This window comes from Bubalus bubalis, chromosome 9 (assembly GCF_019923935.1).
Source record: "Bubalus bubalis isolate 160015118507 breed Murrah chromosome 9, NDDB_SH_1, whole genome shotgun sequence".
Lineage (NCBI taxonomy): Eukaryota > Metazoa > Chordata > Mammalia > Artiodactyla > Bovidae > Bubalus > Bubalus bubalis.
This window is the reverse complement of record NC_059165.1, coordinates 76628833-76648110: the sequence shown is the minus strand read 5'-3', so window position 1 is coordinate 76648110 and position 19278 is coordinate 76628833. Positions and strand designations below refer to the sequence as shown.

At 44.9% G+C, this 19278-nt stretch overlaps 1 protein-coding gene across 4 annotated transcripts in view; it reads right to left on the bottom strand.

The window, feature by feature from the left end:
* TNFAIP8 (TNF alpha induced protein 8) overlaps positions 1-19278 on the bottom strand; it is a 143258-nt gene that overhangs the window by 59615 nt on the left and 64365 nt on the right. The window contains exon 1 of one of the 4 annotated variants that reach the window (XM_025292992.2): positions 11427-11812. The exons of the other annotated variants lie outside the window; for them this stretch is intronic. Within the exon in view, the coding sequence (XP_025148777.1) occupies positions 11427-11439 (13 nt within the window). The 5' untranslated portion in view covers positions 11440-11812. Of the gene's footprint in view, positions 1-11426; positions 11813-19278 lie in introns of those variants that run through there. 4 annotated transcript variants of the gene reach the window in all.

Below are 19278 nucleotides of genomic sequence, written 5' to 3'. Positions count from 1 at the left end.
AGGTACAAGCAGAAGCTGCCCACTTGCAAAGAGCAGTGGCCTTACCTTCTTCAGAGTGGGAACACTGTTTCCTTTAAGAACTAACATCCGGCACTGGGCCACCTGAATATATATACTAATAAAGTCAGATGGAAATTCCAGACACCTTTTACTCAAGGCATGAACTCCTCGCAGGCAATCAACATTCTATTAAGCAAGCCTCTTAGGAACAAGCTTTCCCTCAGAGGATGTTTGCATTTACAACATGCTACATTTTTCTAAGGCCAATTTGGGATCCATGGTTGTACAATATGTAATTAATTTTGTCACCTGTTTTCTTAATGGATCAAACTCACCCATGAATGAAAAGGCCAGCACCTTGGTGGTTCCAAATATCCTGTTACGTGAACCAGAAGGAGAGTATATCCTCCTTGGCCATAGACCCACATTCGGAACCAGCAATGCAGTTTAGTAGCAAGCAATTTATGTGTTTAAATGAAGCTTATTTCTTAATATCATAGCTAGTAAGTGTAGTTTATCAAGCACCTACAGTGTTCTAGGTATTATGCCATGCACATGACACAGCATCTCTGCTCTTACTGCACCTCAGGAGGGTGAGATTTTCTAGCTCTTGAAGTGCTTCTGCATATGTCATCATTGATCCTCATAATAATCCTGTAAGGAAGGAATCTTCTTGTGAAGATGTCGTTGTTGTTGTTCAGTTGCCAAGTCATGTCTGACTCTTTGCAACCCCACGGACTGCAGCATGCCAGGCCTCCCTATCCCTAACCATCTCCCAGAGTCTGCCCAACCCCATGGACTGCAGTATGCAGGCCTCCCTATCCCTAACCATATCGCAGAGTCTGCCCAACCCCATGGACTGAAACATGCCAGGCTTCCCTGTCCCTCATTATGTCCCAGACTCTGCCCAAGTTCATGTCCATTGAGTTGGTGATGCTATCCAACCATGAGGACACAGATCCTCAGAGAAAGGAAGCAGCTGGCCCTAGGTCACTTAGCTGGGACTGAATGTGAAATGAGACTGGAATGAGGTCCTCTGACCTCATCCCAGGCTACTTTTCTCCATCCTAGGATGTGTCTGAATAAGCAGAGCACAAATCATTATAATTCAAGGCAAACAGGCCACATGCCCCCAAAGAAGAAAGATATAGAGAGATCAGACAGCAGAGACAATTCAGAGGTTCAGAGCCTGACTGACTTGGAGGAAGAGGGAGCCAGACGTGAACAGGAAAGAAGTCCAGAGGCGGAACAGGTGTGATAGTGGGGAAGGTGGCTCCACTCCCACCTGAGTTTGAGATCTGAGCAGGACAACCAAAGTGGGGATGCGTTCTTCTACCAGACCGGTTCCCCAGATGACCAAGGCTCTTCAGGGAGTGCTGCTGTTCCTTCAGCCCTCAGAGCCTTTGATGGCACAATGTCTACAACAGATTGCATAGGATCTCTCCTCTTCATGGAACGAAGGGTATGGAACATACTTTTTTTTTTTTCTAAAAAATCAACTGCTGTTAATCACACTTTTCTGTAATACAGATAAGAGCCTACATTTTCTCACTAAACTTTCCCTCATAAATCTGTCTTTTTTTCATAGTCTGTATACCTGGTCAACAATTCTTACCCAATTTCAAGAGACAAGAAGAAACATGTGATCAAGATTTCACATTCTTTTTAATTGCTCTAGAAAGCCCGTCCCAACACACAGATCTACACACAGATGTGATGTTCTAAATATAGGAGAATAACGTGTTCAGAGGTGAGAGGAGGGACACTGGGTTCTAAAATCAGTAACATGAAATTGCAAATAGTTAAAATGATCTTGAAAATTTCTTAAATAACCTGGAAAGTACAATACCATCTACATAATACTTATCAGTTCCTCTCTTAGTCTGTGTTTCTCTACAGTCAGACATTAATGCCAATCAGACATTAAGTTCTTTCTTCATGCTGATGATAAAATCATCACAACCAACTTGCCTGGTCTCCTGAAAAACGTGTTTCCCTTTCTGCTGGTGGTCAGAATCCTTAAAACTCATTCTTTCCACTGGTTTCAACAACAGGTGGCCATGACTTGTTCACCATAAGCAACACAGAGAGTTGCTGCCTGGTCATGAGTGGCTAAATGGGATTGATAAGGATTTCTTGACACCTCTCTTCTTCTTCAGGGTCAGATGCCACATTTTATTGAAGGCATCCAACAACTCCTCTACATCTTCTAATTGGAGGTCCAGGGACATAGGGAGAACCAAAGGGTGATAAAGAAAATCAGGGGTTCATCATCTATTCTAGAGGAAGCTGTAGACTTTGCTGTTCAGACGTCATCTGCATTTCTGCAGTTCTTCATGCTGCAAATATTTTTTTAGCATCTACCATGTTTAGGTATAAGGTAAACAGTGTAGATAAAACCACCATGGTACCTGCTCTCACAGAGCCCACAGTACAGTGGAGAGGGGAGTACAGAAGGGAGAACACTAATTAAAATACAGTAGGACAAATGAATAGCACACAAGCAAGGGTGCTATGAAGACTCAAAGGACAAATACCTAAATTGGACCTGGAGGAGGGAGTCATCAAGGAAGGCTTCCTGAGAGAAGTGATTTCTAAACTAAGATCTGAAAGTCAAGGAATTAGCCAAAGAAAGGGAGGTTAGGAGAGAGAAGGAGGGACAGTTCCAGGTAGAGCTAACAGCATGTGTAACGGTCTACAGAGGCAAGAATAAAGGGTCAGAAAGGAAGGTTAAAGAGAAGACCAATGGATATGATAATCATTTGGTTACTGGGATCTTTGAGAAAGACTATTTAGTAACAGAACTATAGATAAAAGCCAAATTGCAAGGCCTTGCAGAATAAACTGGTGTTAAGGTAGTAGAGAGGCTTCCTAGGTGGTGCCAGTGGTAAAGAACCCACCTGTCAATGCAGCAGACATAAGAGATGTGGGTTTGATCCCTGGTTCAGGAAGATCCCCTTGAGGAGGGCATCGCAACTTACTCCAGTATTCTTGCCTGGAGAATCCCATAGACAGAGGAGCCTGGTGGGCTAAAGTCCACAGGGTCACAAAGAGTCAGACACAACTGAAGTGACTTAGCATGCACGCACTCATGTAAGGTAGGAGAGGAAGGATTGGTGGACTATTCACTTATGGAATCCCACTGAAAAGAGTAAGTAGGGAGAGTACTCTGAGGAGAAAACACTATCAGAAGAACACAGTTTTAGCACAACTTGATTTCAGTGGTTTTGCTGAAGGAATATTTAAAGTCACATAGTCTCCCACTGGCCAGTACCAGACACAGGGAAGCAGGGTGCCATCAATCTCTTACAAAAACACATTTGCAATAATTTGCATGGACTCTCACACAAGTTTCAATTATACAAATAAAAAAGAATAAAGTCAAACCCCCCTCTCCATGCTAGCCCAGCAGGTCTTACCTGAAGCAGGGCAACATAAAATGTTACCTCTAAGGCGCCTGGGAGGCTCCCAAGCCTCAAATTATGTTCTTAGCATTACAGGACACACTCTCATTAGAGAGGCGGTACTTTGCGCTAAACTTTGCCCTGTTTTCTGTTCCACCATTCAAGTTCTTTTAAAAATACAAGCATCCTTTGGAGGAGAGGCCTGTGGATGACCAATATCTAAAAGTAAATGAAGGACTTCCCTGGTCGTCCAGTGGTTAATACTCTGTGCTTCCACTGCAGGAGGCATGGCTTTGATCCCTGGTCAGGGAAGTTCTGCATGCTGCATGGTGTGGCGAAAAAAAAAAGTAAATGAATTCACCAATTTCTCTGCTCCTTCACAGGACATCCCAAATGGTAGCAGGAATGCAGAAATTAAGAGTGTGGAGAGGCTTGGAGGGTTGGGAAAAGAGTGAATGCAAGCTGATCCCACCCCCAACCCCACCCAGCTCACTAATTCCTGCCTGCCTCATGCCAGGAAAAGGCAAAGAGGAGTAAAACCCAGCAGACAACTTGCCAGACAGGTGTATGACTTTCAAATGTCTAGGGTTCCTTACCTTTAGTGATACAAATTCTTCTAACGAGGTAAAACATTCAGAATTGTTTTGACTGAGATTTCCACCTCTGCTTCTCTAAACTGATTCAGTATCCCAAGGCTACTGAATGAAAGAAATTCTTTCTATTGAGGACATGGTTTCTTTTGGAGTATGTGCAATTTGCGGGTAAAAGTCATGGTGGCCCACTTTACTCCAGTGATAGTCAGTTTTCTAATCTAAGGTAAAAAGGCAAAGTCTACTACAAAAACAAAAATACACAAGGCTCACATCAAGAAAATCTGGCCTCTCTGAAGCTCAGCAAACCTGAAGCTAGGTGGCCTATAGCCCAAGAATCACAAACTGGTAGCCTTAGGACTGAATCCAACTCACAGTGTTCTTGGGTCACGTAAGTTTTTTATCTGAACTTTAATGTCTTTAGATAAGAACTGTTCTCTGCAAGTCTGCCACAGACCTCAAGATTTCCAACTGTTCATATAAAGCACTGTATGTGCGTGTGTGAAAGTGAAAGTAGCTCAGTAGTGCTCGACTCTTTGCAACCCCATGGACTCTACGGTCCATGCAATTCTCCAGGCCAGAATACTGGAGTGGATAGCCTTTCCCTTCTCCAGGGGATCTTCCCAACCCAGGGATTGAACTCAGGCCTCCCACATGGCAGGCGGATTCTTTACCAGCTGAGTGTATGTGTACTAAGTCGCTTTAGTCGTGTCTGACACTGTGAGACCCCATGGACTGTAGCCCACCAGGCTCCTCTGTCCGTGGGATTCCCCAGGCAAGAATACTGGAGTGGGTTGCCATGCCCTTCTCCAGGGAATCTTCCCCACCCAGGGATCGAATCTGTGTCTCATAGTCTCTTGCATTTAGCACTAATGCCACCTGGGAAGCCCATATAAAGCACTACTTAATATTTCTTGCCTAGTTCTTGTAGAGTTTGGGACCACCGGTTTATACAGACTGATGTTAAAAACAAACTACCTGTCCTACCAAGGCAGAGCTCAGGGCTTAACATTTCAGAGCAGAGCATGCAGGGGTTATTGAGTAACAGGATCACTAAAAATCAATAAACCACAACAGTGTGCAGCACCCCTTGCAATCAGACTCTTAACAAAACAGGAGACTGGAACACAAGTGGGGCTCACTCATCCCAGGATAAGCCACGTGACCATGGCTTTGAAACCACTTTAGAACAGAAGCATCTGCCACGAGTCACCGTCTGTTCTCACTGCTCCCACAAGATCCCTGACATCTGGATGTCCCAGAACACAAGCCTGGCAGCCAAAATCCAAGCCTGGCTTGGCACAGGAAACAATCCCACTATTCAGTGAGCTGTGGCTATACCGCAGCATCTGTAGGATCCAACGAACAACACTCAATTTGGAGCAATTCACACCCAGCGCTCAGCCAGTCAAGCCACTCGGTGGCTATTTAAGACATCCATCGCATGTAATACAGAAACTGTGCCATCCCTTGTCTGTCTGCAAGTGCAGGCAAAGAGGAGTTAGGTCCTCACCCCTAAACTCACCTCAGTTCCACATGACACTTCCCAGGCATAGAATCCAAGAATCAGAAAGCTAGTGCTCCAAAAAGCCTTTGAGGGCCTCTCAATCTCCCCATTCCTCAAACTTAGTCACAAATGAGAAATTAGGTCCAGTAAGTTGATATGACCAGTCCAAAGGCTCATCACACAAGCAACTTAAAAAGGACTAGGACGTAGATCTCTGAGACCTCCACTGTGGGGGTGTCCTCTCTGTGATCAGCCCCTCGAGGCAGCCTCCGTGTCCTTCTGCAGCCCAGCCCAGGGTTCCTGGACTTGATTTCTGTGACCCATGTGGGCAGCCTAGTTTGAGGTCATCAGTAGGGTTTCGGTCAAAGCTCTCTGGTAATAAAGGGGTTCCCCTACTTTGATAGGCCCTCTGTGCATAGATTCCCTTGGGGATACGGCAGGGAATACTGGCTGGTTGGGGAGTGGAATGCTATACCCTAGCCACAGTGTTCATCTACAAAGACAAACTGGTACCTCTTTTAATCCAACTTACTCATCACAAAAGTGGTGTTTTCTCTACATCACCATGACTTTCACTCTCTCAAGAGCCCTCTGAATGTTGCCCCAGGCCCATAACCTGCCCTAGACAGCCATTCTCCTGGAGCTCTCATCTAGAGTAAACTAAATGAAACTCCTTATAACCAATTGCCCTGTTTTGTTTACTTGAGTGCAGCTTCAAAGTCTTTACATTATCCAGAGCCCAGTAATATCAATTAAAATAGATAAAATAATCAAATATGACAATTAAGCTCCTATCTGAAAAGTGTAAGGGTATTCTTTACAGGAACATATGGATTTACTACACTGCTTTTTTTTTAAGTATTAATATATTTAGTCAAATGTGTATTGACACATGGTTTATAGTGGCAAAAGAATATCCCTAAGGAGGAACAGATGAACAAAATATACATCATGAAATATAAAGCAGCTATTTAAAAGATGGTAACAACAGCAATTAACTTTGAGGGGCTTTCATGAAATATTTTCATGGGCGTGTACATGATGCACAAAAGTGTATTACACTGATTTTTTTTTTAATTTATATTGGACTCCAGTGTCCTGAGGGGGCCTATAATTACTATAGGTTGAAGGGCTGCCTGTAATTAATTTTCTCTGTTCTTATTCTCACTGCTCAGTGTTTACTAGACCACGTCTGGGGGTGAGATCTTCCCTCTCTGACCTGCAGTGCTGGTATGGTTCATGGAGCCTGCATCCTTGCTCTCCCTGAGAGCATCTATGTCAGTTGTCACTGGGGAGGGGAAGAGGTTGGCAAGCCAATATGCAGGGCTCCATTTGCTGTATTAGACCACAGCCAGTCACCAATAAGAAGCAACGGGGAAAAAATAAAAAACACAGTGAAAGGAAGCCCGTGTAGGAGACACCGTGGCTGACTCGCCATCACTTCCATCCCTCCATTCTTGTGGAGCAGCATGCTGTTTGAGGGAGAAACTGACCCCAGCCCCCAGCTCTCAGGTTCAGCTTTGACCATTCCACCCAGTCTAGTGATCCCATCACCCTGACCACAAAAAGACTGGTTTAGGCAACCCAAGCCTAAAGCCAGTCAACACAGCACATTTCTTAGTCGATAAACTGGTTTAAGATTGGGCACCTGGCTGAGTTTGGGTCAGTGAGACATGACACATATGCTGGGGGCTTCTGGGAAAGGTCACTCTGATAGAATTTCCAAAAGCCAGTTCTCTCTGCTTCTGGACAGTGGACTGCGGGCACGCAGTTAGGATTGCAGAGGACATTTAACCAGCATGAGAGAAGTCAGCTGAGGATGAGACCCAATCACAGGAGGCAGATTGGGAAAAAAAATAGTGGGTTCTAGACATCACAGGACTGCTAAATCAAATCTCATTCCAGTATGTAGCTAATAAAAAATCCACTTTGTTATGAGCCAGTCTAAACTAGGGTTCCTTTTTCACACAAGAAGAACCATAATGGATATAAAATTCTAGGCAGTGAATGAGGAGCATGCTCATTGACAGACAACATACATAAGTTATGAAATTACCATGTTTGGCAAAAAGAGAGAGACAAAGTGAAAGAGAAAGCACTACGCAAACAAACACAAATGCAGAATAAGATGGTGCTATAAATTTCACACTACCTGTAACGGGAGCTTCGTTTTAGAAGGAAAGAAATGAAAGAAGGGGGACAGAGTTAGGAATTAGTGCCTCCACAAGATGGCACAACCTTATGCAAGACCTCACGTTCCGTGCACAAGATACAGGCCACGTGTGGTGAAGGACACAAGAATGACGCAAACACCACAAGGCCACTGTCCTCTAGACTCAGCACTGGCCCAACCTTCATCAGAAAGCGCGATTGGAGGACTTGGCCAGCATCCAGAGGACAACTGTCATGAGATCTAAAGGAGATCGAAGAAGAGGGAGGGGAAGGGTTTGAATTAGCTCATAGCAAAGCAAGAATGTTAGGCAAAATTAGTTCAAGTCAGACTGTATTTGATGATAACCATTCACTCTCTCTTCAGCAGGTAATCCTGTTTTCAAATTCATTTTAAGTAATATGATATTCAATCTTACTAACTTTTATGGTGAGCAGTGATACTGAGAACTGGGATCAAACACTTGGGAATACAGAAATCATCTCTTAACTCTATCCAATTACTTAGAAATGAACACAGGGAAGCTTTACAAGATTGTAGCTTCTTGAGTTTAACCACTGGGAAAATCTGAAGGATTTCTCTCTACACTCAGACATTTTTAGCAGAGGACTCTTCTGAGTTAAGAGGCCTGCTCCTTTCTTGTGTTTGCTGTGGGTCCTCTATAGGTAGGTAGTTCATGCTGTGGGAACAACCAAACACTTGCCCGAGGAGCCAGCAGCACTCGGCTTCCTCATAGACCACTGCACTTGGAGGTCTGGGCCTATGTATGCTTGTACACCTGACCTGGGCAGGGGTGTTAGGAAGCAGGTTCCCATCCCAGCTTTGGCAGTATGATGCTGGATACCCACGGATACCTGATTTGATTTCTTTGTCCTAAATTTCATCCATAAAATGAAAATATTAGACTAATCAAGCAGCTTCTCATCTTATGCCTAGTGAAAGTAAAATTCATTATAATTGTCCACAGAGTGCTGACTGCTAAGTTGGTTCAGTCATGTCCCAACTCTTTGTGACCCTGTGGACTGAAGCCCTCCAGGCTCCTCTGTCCATGGGATTCTCCAGGCAAGAACACTGGAGTGGGTTGCCATGCCCTCCTCCAGAGGATCTTCCTGATCCAGGGACCCAGTCAGCATCTCCTGCTTTGGTAGGCAGACTCTTTACCACTAGCACCACCTGGGAAGCCCCTAATTGTCCACAACATGCCAGCGAATCTGGCCCTTCACTATCTCTGTCTTATCTCCTGTCCTTTTCCTTATCAGCACTCTAGCTGTTTCTGGAATACTGTGCCCACTGCCCATTAGGACCTCTGCATATGCTTGCCCTCTGGCTGGGATGTTCTTCCCCAGGATATTCACCCATAAGCCTTCCTCACAACTTTCAAGCGAGTCTAATATCACATTCTCTGTGACGACACATAATTGCAAATCCTACACACACCCCCAATCTTTATCCTCCTATTCAGCTTAATTTTTTGTCTTCCTTAGTATTCAATAGTATCCCACCACCTACTATATATTTAACTTATTTATCTTACTGTCTATCTCTCCCAGGAGAATGTCTGTTCTCCAAGGGCAGGGATTTCTCTCTGCTTTGTTCACTGGTATATGCCTGGTACCTGGAAGGGTCCCTGGTGCAGAAAAGAAATTTAGTAAGTTTTTCTGAACAGATGGCTGGAAGGGAGGGGAGGAGGAGAACAGCTCTGTGCCAGCTCTGAGGTCTGTGGGCTGTGGTGTCTACAATGGGAGGGCTCTCCCCTGTCGCCCCTGTACGTGAAACACCAAGACAGCCCAGAGCTGCACGGGTGCGCTTTCACTCAGCTGTAGACCCTCTCAAGGGCTGCTTCCTGCATGTCCCACGCTCTGAGCTGAAGGGCCATGTACACCACTCTCAGCAAGACCACAGCCTCCGCCGTATCATGTATTAAAGAGAGAACTAATGAGAACCTACTGTGTAGTACAAGGAGCTCTACTCAGGGCTCTGAGGTGACCTACATGGGAAGGAAATCCGAAAATAAAGGAATATATGTATTATGCATGGCTGATTCACTTTGCTGTACACCAGAAACTAACACAACATTGTAAAGCAACTTAACTGCTGTGAAAATTAATCTTAAAAAGAGATCACAGCTTTTAAAATTGTCTATGGGAAATTCTTTATATTGGTACTCAGCTCCATTTTCTAGAGTCAAAATTAATACCGTTTGAGGGAGCATAGTGGTATCCATCTCCTTTCTCAAATTCTTCACCTAAAATCCCCAGGGGGAAGAAAAGTGAGCTTCTCTGCAGTCAAGACACCACATTGCTAATTTAACCGGCAGTGAGGAGAGGCAGTGATTTCAGCCAGTTCCACTAGGTGGCAGCATGGTCAGTGCTGGTATCCAAAGCTGACATTTACCAGCCACACTGGCTACAGAAGCTCCCACACACCCCTCCTGTTCTCTTCCACACTTATTCCTTGCCGCCTCTTCACTTTTAGCTTGGCTATTTTCAACCAGTAATTTACAATCTGCTCCTAAATGGTTCGTGCTTAATCATGAATGCATTTAACTCCAGCCTTGGAATCGTTATGTCTGCTGCTTTCTGCCAAAGTATTAATACATTACGTAGCCCAAACTCCCCCTCAAAAAAAAAAAAAACAAAAACCTCACTTCTCCCACAAAACTTTCCCAACCAAGCCTGGCTCTGATTCCAACTGTATATATGTGCTGTGATATAGTCAGCACATAACCATTTTCATATATTGGACAGAATGTGTGTATATACATATATAAAGTTGACAGAGAATCACATGCACAGCTCTGGGCATCTGGAAGGCAAATGTACATTTTACATATATGATCTGCAGGTGACCACACTCCATGTAACAGGAGTAGTCATGGCTCTATGAAATAGCATGGCTGCCAGAGGTTCAATTCATGGGTCAAGACACTAGATATGTTAACATTCATCTATGTCTTCCAAGTTTGAATTCCTTCCTAGTATTCAATTTTAGGTCCAGAAAGTCTTCTGAGCCAAAAAATTTCAGTTATCTAAAACAAAATATGATGTATAGATTTGAATAAGAATGTGTAAATACCAATATAACTTTTAAAGCTATTTTGAAACGCTCTATGTATTTCAATCCTTGAAAACTTTTCCAATCTACCTGAAAAATAAAATGAAATCTACTTGTAGAAGTATTAAGTAAGGCTAAAAACAAGACTAAGGTGTATTTTAAAGTACAGAAGGCCTTGTTTGTGAGTCCAAATTGCTTACTGGCTGTTAGAGAAAATGGCAGTGTCAATATTCTGACAAACCCCTACATAATGGGAGAACACAAATGAACACCGTTGGGTTTGCTGGTCTCTACAAGGTGTTCCTGACGCTATCAGATAACTGGGATCCAGGGACGTCTGAGAGTTACCAAGCACACAGAAATTTTGAGAAGGAGAAATTTCATGTGCAAAAGTTCTCCATAGGTTCAGAGCCCCATTTCTGAAGCATTTTAATCCTTCATCCATTTAGAGATAAAAACTGTCTACACGCAAACTCCAGATGCCATCTTTTCTACCCACAGTCCTCAAACAGCCCTTAGCCTCCTAACGCTCCTCCACACCCAGAGTCCTTGCAAAAGAGAAGCAGTGATTTTTCTGAACACAACCACTTGAAAGCTGTGACCAAAGGTTATTTTCCTGTAGACAGCAACACCATGGTGCTTAGTCATCGATTCCGACAAAGGTGTTACAACCAAATTAGTCTGGGCACTTTTTAACTCACCTAGTTTCGGCATTTTCCCCCGTATCAATCAGAAGGACAGCTTCCCAGAGTCTCAGTAGTCACATAGACCAGAGGAACATACATAGCCACCCTGCCGATGTCTTTTCCATGGCATCTGTACTGCCTTCAGGGAGTGAGTCTTCCTCGAGAATAATTCAAAGAATTTGTCCCATCCTTTCAAAAAACCAACCACAAGCATACCAAACCAATGCACCGAAGACACTGGTCAACAACAATCACTTAAAAGTTGTCTTGCTTGTTATTCTGGAAGCCGGGTTTCGTCAGCTGTAGTGGAATGCATTGTGTAGCTTTTCATTGTGAATCCAGAGAGGTCTTCACGTCCACAGCAGGGACAGACTGGGTGCTGCCTGCACTTGCTACCCGTAAGCTACGACTGCACAGGGACACAGGGATTACCTGTGATGGGAGGACGGGAGACAGTTTCAAAATCAAGCAGAAACAGGAAGTCTAATGTTTCCACATGCTAGAAAAGAGGAGCAGATACTTAAAAAAAAAAAAAAAAAAAAGGAGCAGCCCTAATCATAGAAGCCCGGAAAAAATTAAAAAAAAACTCATTCCTACCTGGCCTGTATAAACATGAATGTCTATTAATAGTAAGTGTTGCTTAAAGGTGTTCTGGTTCTCAGGAGAGCTAGAGAACAGAGTTCGGACAAGTTTGCTACTTAAAATCGTTAGCCTTTTGCTTTTGAAGAGAATATAAGGTCTTTATAAAGAATGTATGTATGCCTGCATCCATGCCCATGCAATACACACAGGTACATACATAGAGATACAGGCACATGTATGTTCTAATAGTCTGTTTAGAAGCTTATTTATTAACCTTGGGCATTTGACAGTTCTCATCACCCACAAGTCCTTCCCTCATCCATCCCCCCAGGCAAGGTTTGGCCAGTCCCACAAGACCCACTTCACATGCACCTCCTCTGTGAATCCCTTTTCCTAAAGATCCCAAATGGGTGTTAGGCTCTCAGCCTCTTCCTTTAATCCCCACAGCACCTCAACTGAGCTTCCTTTCTGGGATCTTCTCACAGCTGTCCTTATGTGCTCTATGGTGATCTATCTTATCTTCAACTCCATGGTAAGTTTCTTGACTTTATTCTTATCTTCTGCAGCAATAACACTCTGCTTTGAGCCTGTTTCTGCACACAGCAGAAACCATACCAAGTGGAATGCAATGGACAAATGCTTTACAGTCTGCTAGGTCAGGTTCAAATTTCAGCCACGCCACTTCCTAGTTTTGTAGACTTGCAAGTTACTTCACCTTCTGAACAATTTTGCTCTCTGTCCAATGAGAATAATATTGTCTACTTCATAGAACAGCTATCAAGATGTAAAAAGAACCATGTGACGCAAATAACATATTGTCTGACACATAGTCACTGCTAGAATAACAATAAGCATTATTGTTGACCTGAATTAAAACCAAATGCCTACTATTAATTCAGAGAGGAGGCAGAAAAAATATCAAATCAACACCAACTAACAAACATATTACACATTTCTTTGTAGCCTGCATTATCATGTGACTAACTCATAGAGGTTTGAAGTTTATACTTTAGAAAATACGCTTTTGTGTTCCTTTGTGTTACTTCTCTAAATTCTGACTGGCCCCTTGATGCTATGACAACTTCAACAGGGATTAAGGGTCAAAGAAGATGCCAAGAGACAACTCCTCCTGGAAACGTAGGGTTCTAAATCATAAAGACGTCCCAAACTCTGATTCACTGTCAAGTCCAAGGGTAAATTACCAAATGTAAAGAACAGAAATGCTGAACACAGGAACCAGGCTCTCACATTTCCTTACAATGTGGCCTTGGTGGTAGCTGCATGTCTAGATGCCTACCAGGAACCACTCTGTCCACTGCTGCGGGAAGAGGGTGGAGCAGCATGGTGAAGCTGCCGGGAGGGACAGCAGGAGGGAAAACTGCTCAGCATCACAGAAAACAGCGGCCAGCACGGCCCACAGCCCAAGCCAGGGCTCCAAACACAGGGACCAGGGCGGTGATGTGGTCCTACCTGTGAGAGGCAAGGGCAGAGTGGGCTGCAAGCGTTGGAGTCTCGTGCATCAACTGGGCACCTCCACACCCAGAGGACCAATCCCTGATTTTGGAAAGAGCACTCCAACAACAGGAGAATATAAAGCAACACAGCTACGGAATCCCCTGGAGGTTCAGTGGTTAGGACTCGGCACTTTCCCTGCTGGGGCCAGGGGATCAATCCCTGGTTGGGGAACTAAGATCATGCAAGCCCTATGGTACAGCCAAAAAGAAAGTAACACATCTGGGTGGGCTACAGATAAGGCAGGGAGTCAGGAGACCTCCTTCCTCTTTTATGTGAGACCAGAATGCCCAGGACTTACATGTTCAAAGCTATTAAAAGTTTGCCCTTTTTAAGCAGTCCCAGCAGTTATAATTTTAAATTCTACTCATCCCACATCCAACTTGATTTGGGAAAAAAGAATTATAGACAGAGGCTAAAGACAGGGAGCTCGTAGAACAGTTCAAATTCAGAGAACAGTCTTATGTAACAGTATCTAACCCACTTCAGTGGCCTTTGGAGATATGAAGGCAACTCTCCTACGCGTCCCTAGGACTTGTAACTAGGAAAAACTAGGAAATCAGGACATTCTCGACAGATTTAAGGATTGACAGTTGTGACGGATATCCAACGCTGGAGTATCATCCATGCTCTGAGACAGGAAAAGAAGCAGCAGCTGTGACTTCTAGCCCTAGAAACAGTATGACGGCTTGGCGGCGGAGGAATCCGTCCGATCCAGCCTTACAAAGGCAACCGGTGCTCAGATGCAGGCATGGTTCTCTATCTCTTTCTGGTGAGCTTAGCTCTGCAGCTGAAGCAAGGTACTGCTCAGCACCCCAACACCCCCGGGCCCCACCCCGGGAGCGTGAGTGGCATTGCTGGTGATGGACGCACCCCGGAGCAGTGACAGTACATAAGCCGTTTCATTAGGGACGTCTGGGTGCGTCTTATCTCGTATTTCTCCTCCATCTATCTGCAACCACGTGACAGAGGCTTCCAGAAAACCAGCTTCTCCTCTTGAGTGCACACACTCTCCACGTTATCTGGGCATCTCACAGCCAGGCACTATCACTTCAATCATTTCACTGTCCCCCCACCCAGAGAAACCAGGTGGCAAGCACAATTTCAAAGAGGTTAAGCCGATTATTCGACAAGGCCCTGCAAGCTGGAGCAGGGCAGAGAGAGAAGCCATGAGACCCGGAACCATCTCCAAACACAGGCGCTCTCTCTGGCCTAGTTTCATTGACTGCTTATTACACACCCCAAGAAAGACACTTCCTCTATGGCTACCCACATCCTTATCAGCAGTGCATTCGACAAAATCACCACAAGGATAACGCAATTTATGGCTGCATGAAAATGTGTACCTTTTGTGTATTTCAACAGATGCTACAGTCTCCAGGACAGAATTGGAAATGTCTGCGAAACACCTTGACCTTCATGCTTTGGCATTCCCAATTTGCTGCCTAGTCCCTAGGGCATGATCCGGTGAGTGCCAAGAGTACTGCTATCTTCTTTCCATTCAACCCTCCCCTCTTCCCATCAATCCTATCTAGACCCTCCTTTACAGTCTTCTTCCTGCCACTGCAGCCCTCTCAACAGCCTCCCTAAAACCAGTGCCGCAAACAGGGCCTCCTCTTTAACTCGACTTGATTCCCTTTGTCCCTTGGCTCTTCTGGGAGGAAGGAGTTATTGGAGAGGGAAGAAGGCAGGCTGAGGGGTGATTATTCCAGGGCCTGAGTCTGGTAAAGTGCTCCAGAAGCACATTCTGAATGCTATCACAGAGACAGCGAATGGTCACCTCTTACCTGAAAAGGCTTGTGCCAACAGGAGCGCATGTTTCAGGCCTGGAGGAGAGCAGAGAAACCCTACCAGATGCTGAGCAGCGTGTGTGATTTCCCTGTGTTCACTCGCTCTCCCTGAAACCCTGGGAGGTGGGCACCGTGATCCCTGAGCTGAGGAAACCAAGCTCCATAAATGTAACATACTTGCTCAGGGTAAGGCCAGCACAGGTACACGGGATCTCTTATTCCAAACGGGTTGGCTTTTTTCTTGTCATATCATATCACGAAAGGGTGATATGGTTCACCAGAGAGCACACATAGGGGACTGCCTGGAAAATAAAGAGAACACTTGGCGACCCACCTTTTAAGGACAGGCAGAGCAGGGAGTTCACCAGTGGGACCTGGAGCTGCTGCGGGCCAGCGCTGGCCTCAGGGACAGGGCAGGAGGGTTGGGGGGCAGATTTCTCAAGTCCATCCTCACACTGACTCCCCACAAGGGGCCGCATAAAAAAGAAGTGTGGGAAGGCAGGTTTTTCTATCACATAGTATTTCTAAGTTTCAAGTACAAGTTTTATAAAATGTCACTTAGAAGCAGGCAAACAAATGAATAAATAAACAACTCACTGCTAGCTGCAGTACAGTGATGCCAGCCGCCAGATCGTAGCACTCTAGAAGGAGCATTTCTGTCTGCTGTCCTAGGACGCTCAAATCTCTCTTCACACTCACACCACCAACGAAAACATTAAATCAGCCTTTACCAAGCACAGAAACACTGAGTGCCTGTTGCAATAAATATGCTGGCACTTGAACCTGGTTTATTTTCTGCTGAGCTGAGTATAAACAGAGTCTTGACATTTTATAGCATTCTTGCATTGCAAACCTTCATGTGAAACTGAACATGAGCCCTCATGATAAAATACTCAACTAATTAAACTCTAAATTTGCCAAGAAAAACTCTCCAATGGTAGAGTAAATTTCTCTATAAATTCCTAGAATTTCTTGTGAATATGCAACACATGGTATTTCCCAATTTGAATTCCGCATCTCCTTCTGTCACCAAACTTGATCATTTTCCTCTCTGTTTTAACCTCTATGGATCCCATCATCCCCCAGTCATCGCTGATTCCTCTCTTGCTTTGGACGATCTCTCATTTACCAAGTTCTGCTGTCTTTCCATCTGTGCTTCTCGCATTCTCCTTTGGATTTTGTTAAAACCTGTGCATTCAAGGTGGCAGAAGATGTTTTTTTAAAAAGACAGCTTCCCAGAGAAGGCCATGAAAGTAGTTCTACTTTCTATCCCCCTTTAGACAACAGTGAGCTTTGTCATTTTGTAGTTTTACCCACGTGGCTATTTTGAAACCTATATTAAAAGAAAAAACCCAGCTTTCAGAAATGTTTCAGCTTAGCGAGCCATCAGGAATTACACCCTGTCTTGAGTAAAGTTTCTCCTTGATTTTTGGCCCCCAGGAAAAACATACACACACCAGTTTTGACCATTTGCAGGGGAAGGATGATCACCCAGTTCGGGGCCTTATCCCATTGGTACCCAGAGCCCCGCACTAAGGCAGACAGCAATCATCACTTGTCTTCTGCCCCATCCTCCTCAGTCTCACAGCCTGAATGGCAGGCTGACATCAAACAAGCTCCTGCCACACGGTGACTGAGGAGCAGACATTGCCGAGGACACACCTCTCAGCCCTGGAGAGATGTGAGAGCCCTGTATTCCCGTCCCACTAAGTGGTCCTATTCTTCCAGATAAGGAGGTGGCCACAGGAGCCCAGAATTTCCTATCCTGTGCTACATTTCTGTCTCCCCACCTCTAGCCTCTCATCACCCAAAGTCTTTCAGGACACAGGAGGGCATGTGGGCTAGTTTCATCCAGAAAATGCTCCCTGATACAGTAAAAGGATGGGCTAGAACTAAATTCATATGCTGCTGCAAATTCATATGACTCATCCCCAAAGAGCTTCTCTTCTGCACTGCATATCTCATCTTCCCACCAGCCATTCAGACTTGAAGCCTCAGTGTCATCTTGGATCTCCCTCTCCCCCTTCCAGCCACCAAGCTCTCACATCTCCCCACCCTTGCAGAGTGCCTCTGCCTTCCTTTGTTTCAACCCCAAAGCCCCATCCTATCACAGGCCTCAGCTTCCTGCTCTTTTCACTCACTTGCCCTCATGGCACATCTTTTCAAAGCACATCATAATCTGTGCCTAGAATTGAGTTGAAAATCTTCACTTTACCACGTCATTCTCCGATGGGGAATGTGCAGCACTTCCCAGCTGCTCATGGATCAGAGTCCACACTGTCAGCAAAGGATTCAAGATGCTCCCTAGCCCTGCCCCCATCAGGCCTAGCACTGTTCTACCTCTGGGCCCCTGTTCACCCACTTTCCTTGGCCTCTGGGGTCCATTCCACCATCATCAGCTACAAACTACTGCCAGTCTCCCAAGGCTCAAGTTCACACAAGGCCATTGTGATGGCTATGTTGCTGTTGTTTAGTTGCTAAGTCGGGTCTAAGTCTTTGTGACTCCGTTGACTGTAGCTTGCGAGGCTCCTCTGTCCATGGGATTTCCCAGGCAAGAATACTGGAATGGGTTGCCATCTCCTCCTCCAGAGGATCTTCCCAACCCAGGGATTGAACCTGCATCTCCTGTATTGCAGGTGGATTTATTACCACTGAGCCACCAGGAAGCTCATTACGATGCCTGAAGCCAGCTCCTCTTCCTCTATCTCCCTATGCGACTTGGAAGCTTCCTTACAACCTTTAGCCCATTTTGCTCAAAGGGAGAGGCACTGTTATACACGTCTCATCATCCCATGACACTGCACATTTCTAGGTGATAAGGAGATTGCTTCATTCATTCAAGAAAATCAACTCGCATTTATCCAGAACCTACTGAACATCAGGTACCGACGTAGGTGCTGGGCTCATTGTGGGAAATAAAACACAAGAACTGACATTCAATGGGAGGAAGATGTGGCAATCAAGTAAACACGTGAATAACTAAAGGGCAGATTTCAAGAGGTGCTGGGATGGAAATGAACAGGGGGTTCTGATGGAGACTGCGCTGGCAGAGGTGGCCTCGGAGGCCAAGCGCCGGGAGAACAACAGGAAAAGCAGCAAGAAGACAGGCACTCCAGCCTGAGACAGGACAAGCTTGGCCACGCCAGGGAGAGGAGAGGAGAGGGGGCCAGGGTGGCATTAGTGCTGGATGCACAAGGAACAAGTTGCTGGGAGTCGGGGAAAGGCCCACAGAGGTAAGGCCACACAGAGCACGGTCAGAAGTTTCTGTTACGTGGTGGGAATGGAGAGCAGGGCAAATGTCTGGAAGGCAAAGTGGCAATAAAGATCAAAACCTTCAAACTCCACATGTCCTTTGAACCACTTCCAGGAACACATCCAGTGAAACAGAGACAAGTGTGGACAGCTGCTAAAAGCAAGGCAGTTGTGTGGTGTTATGACAGTGGTAAAGATTAAAAACAGTTCACTTATCCAAATGGGAGATTGGTGAAGTGAATGATGGCATAGCTATATAATGGCACATAATACGGTCTTTAAAAATGATTTTAGAGAGTAACTAATAACATGTGAACTATTCACAAAGGCTACAAAGCAATACATAAAAGAAATCATATGAACTACTATACAATTTTTATAGAGAAAACTATAGGCATACAGAAACCAGCTGAGAGTTATAGTCACAAAATATTTTCTTCTGAGTGCTGAAATTAAAGAGTAACTTTTTTTGTTGTTGTTTTTCACTTTTTTGTCAAATTATAATTGATAAATATACTACACTCCCAAGTGATGCTTTTGTTATAAGGGGGAAAAGTTTTTCAAAAACCTGTTAGTGGGGCGTCCCTGGCGGCTCAGTGGTAAAGAATCCACCTGCCAATACAGGAGACACAGGTTCAATCCCTGATCTAGGGAGATCCCACATGTCGTGGAGTGACAAAGCCCATGCGCCACAACTACTGAGCCTCAGCTCTAGAGTCCAGAAGCCTCAA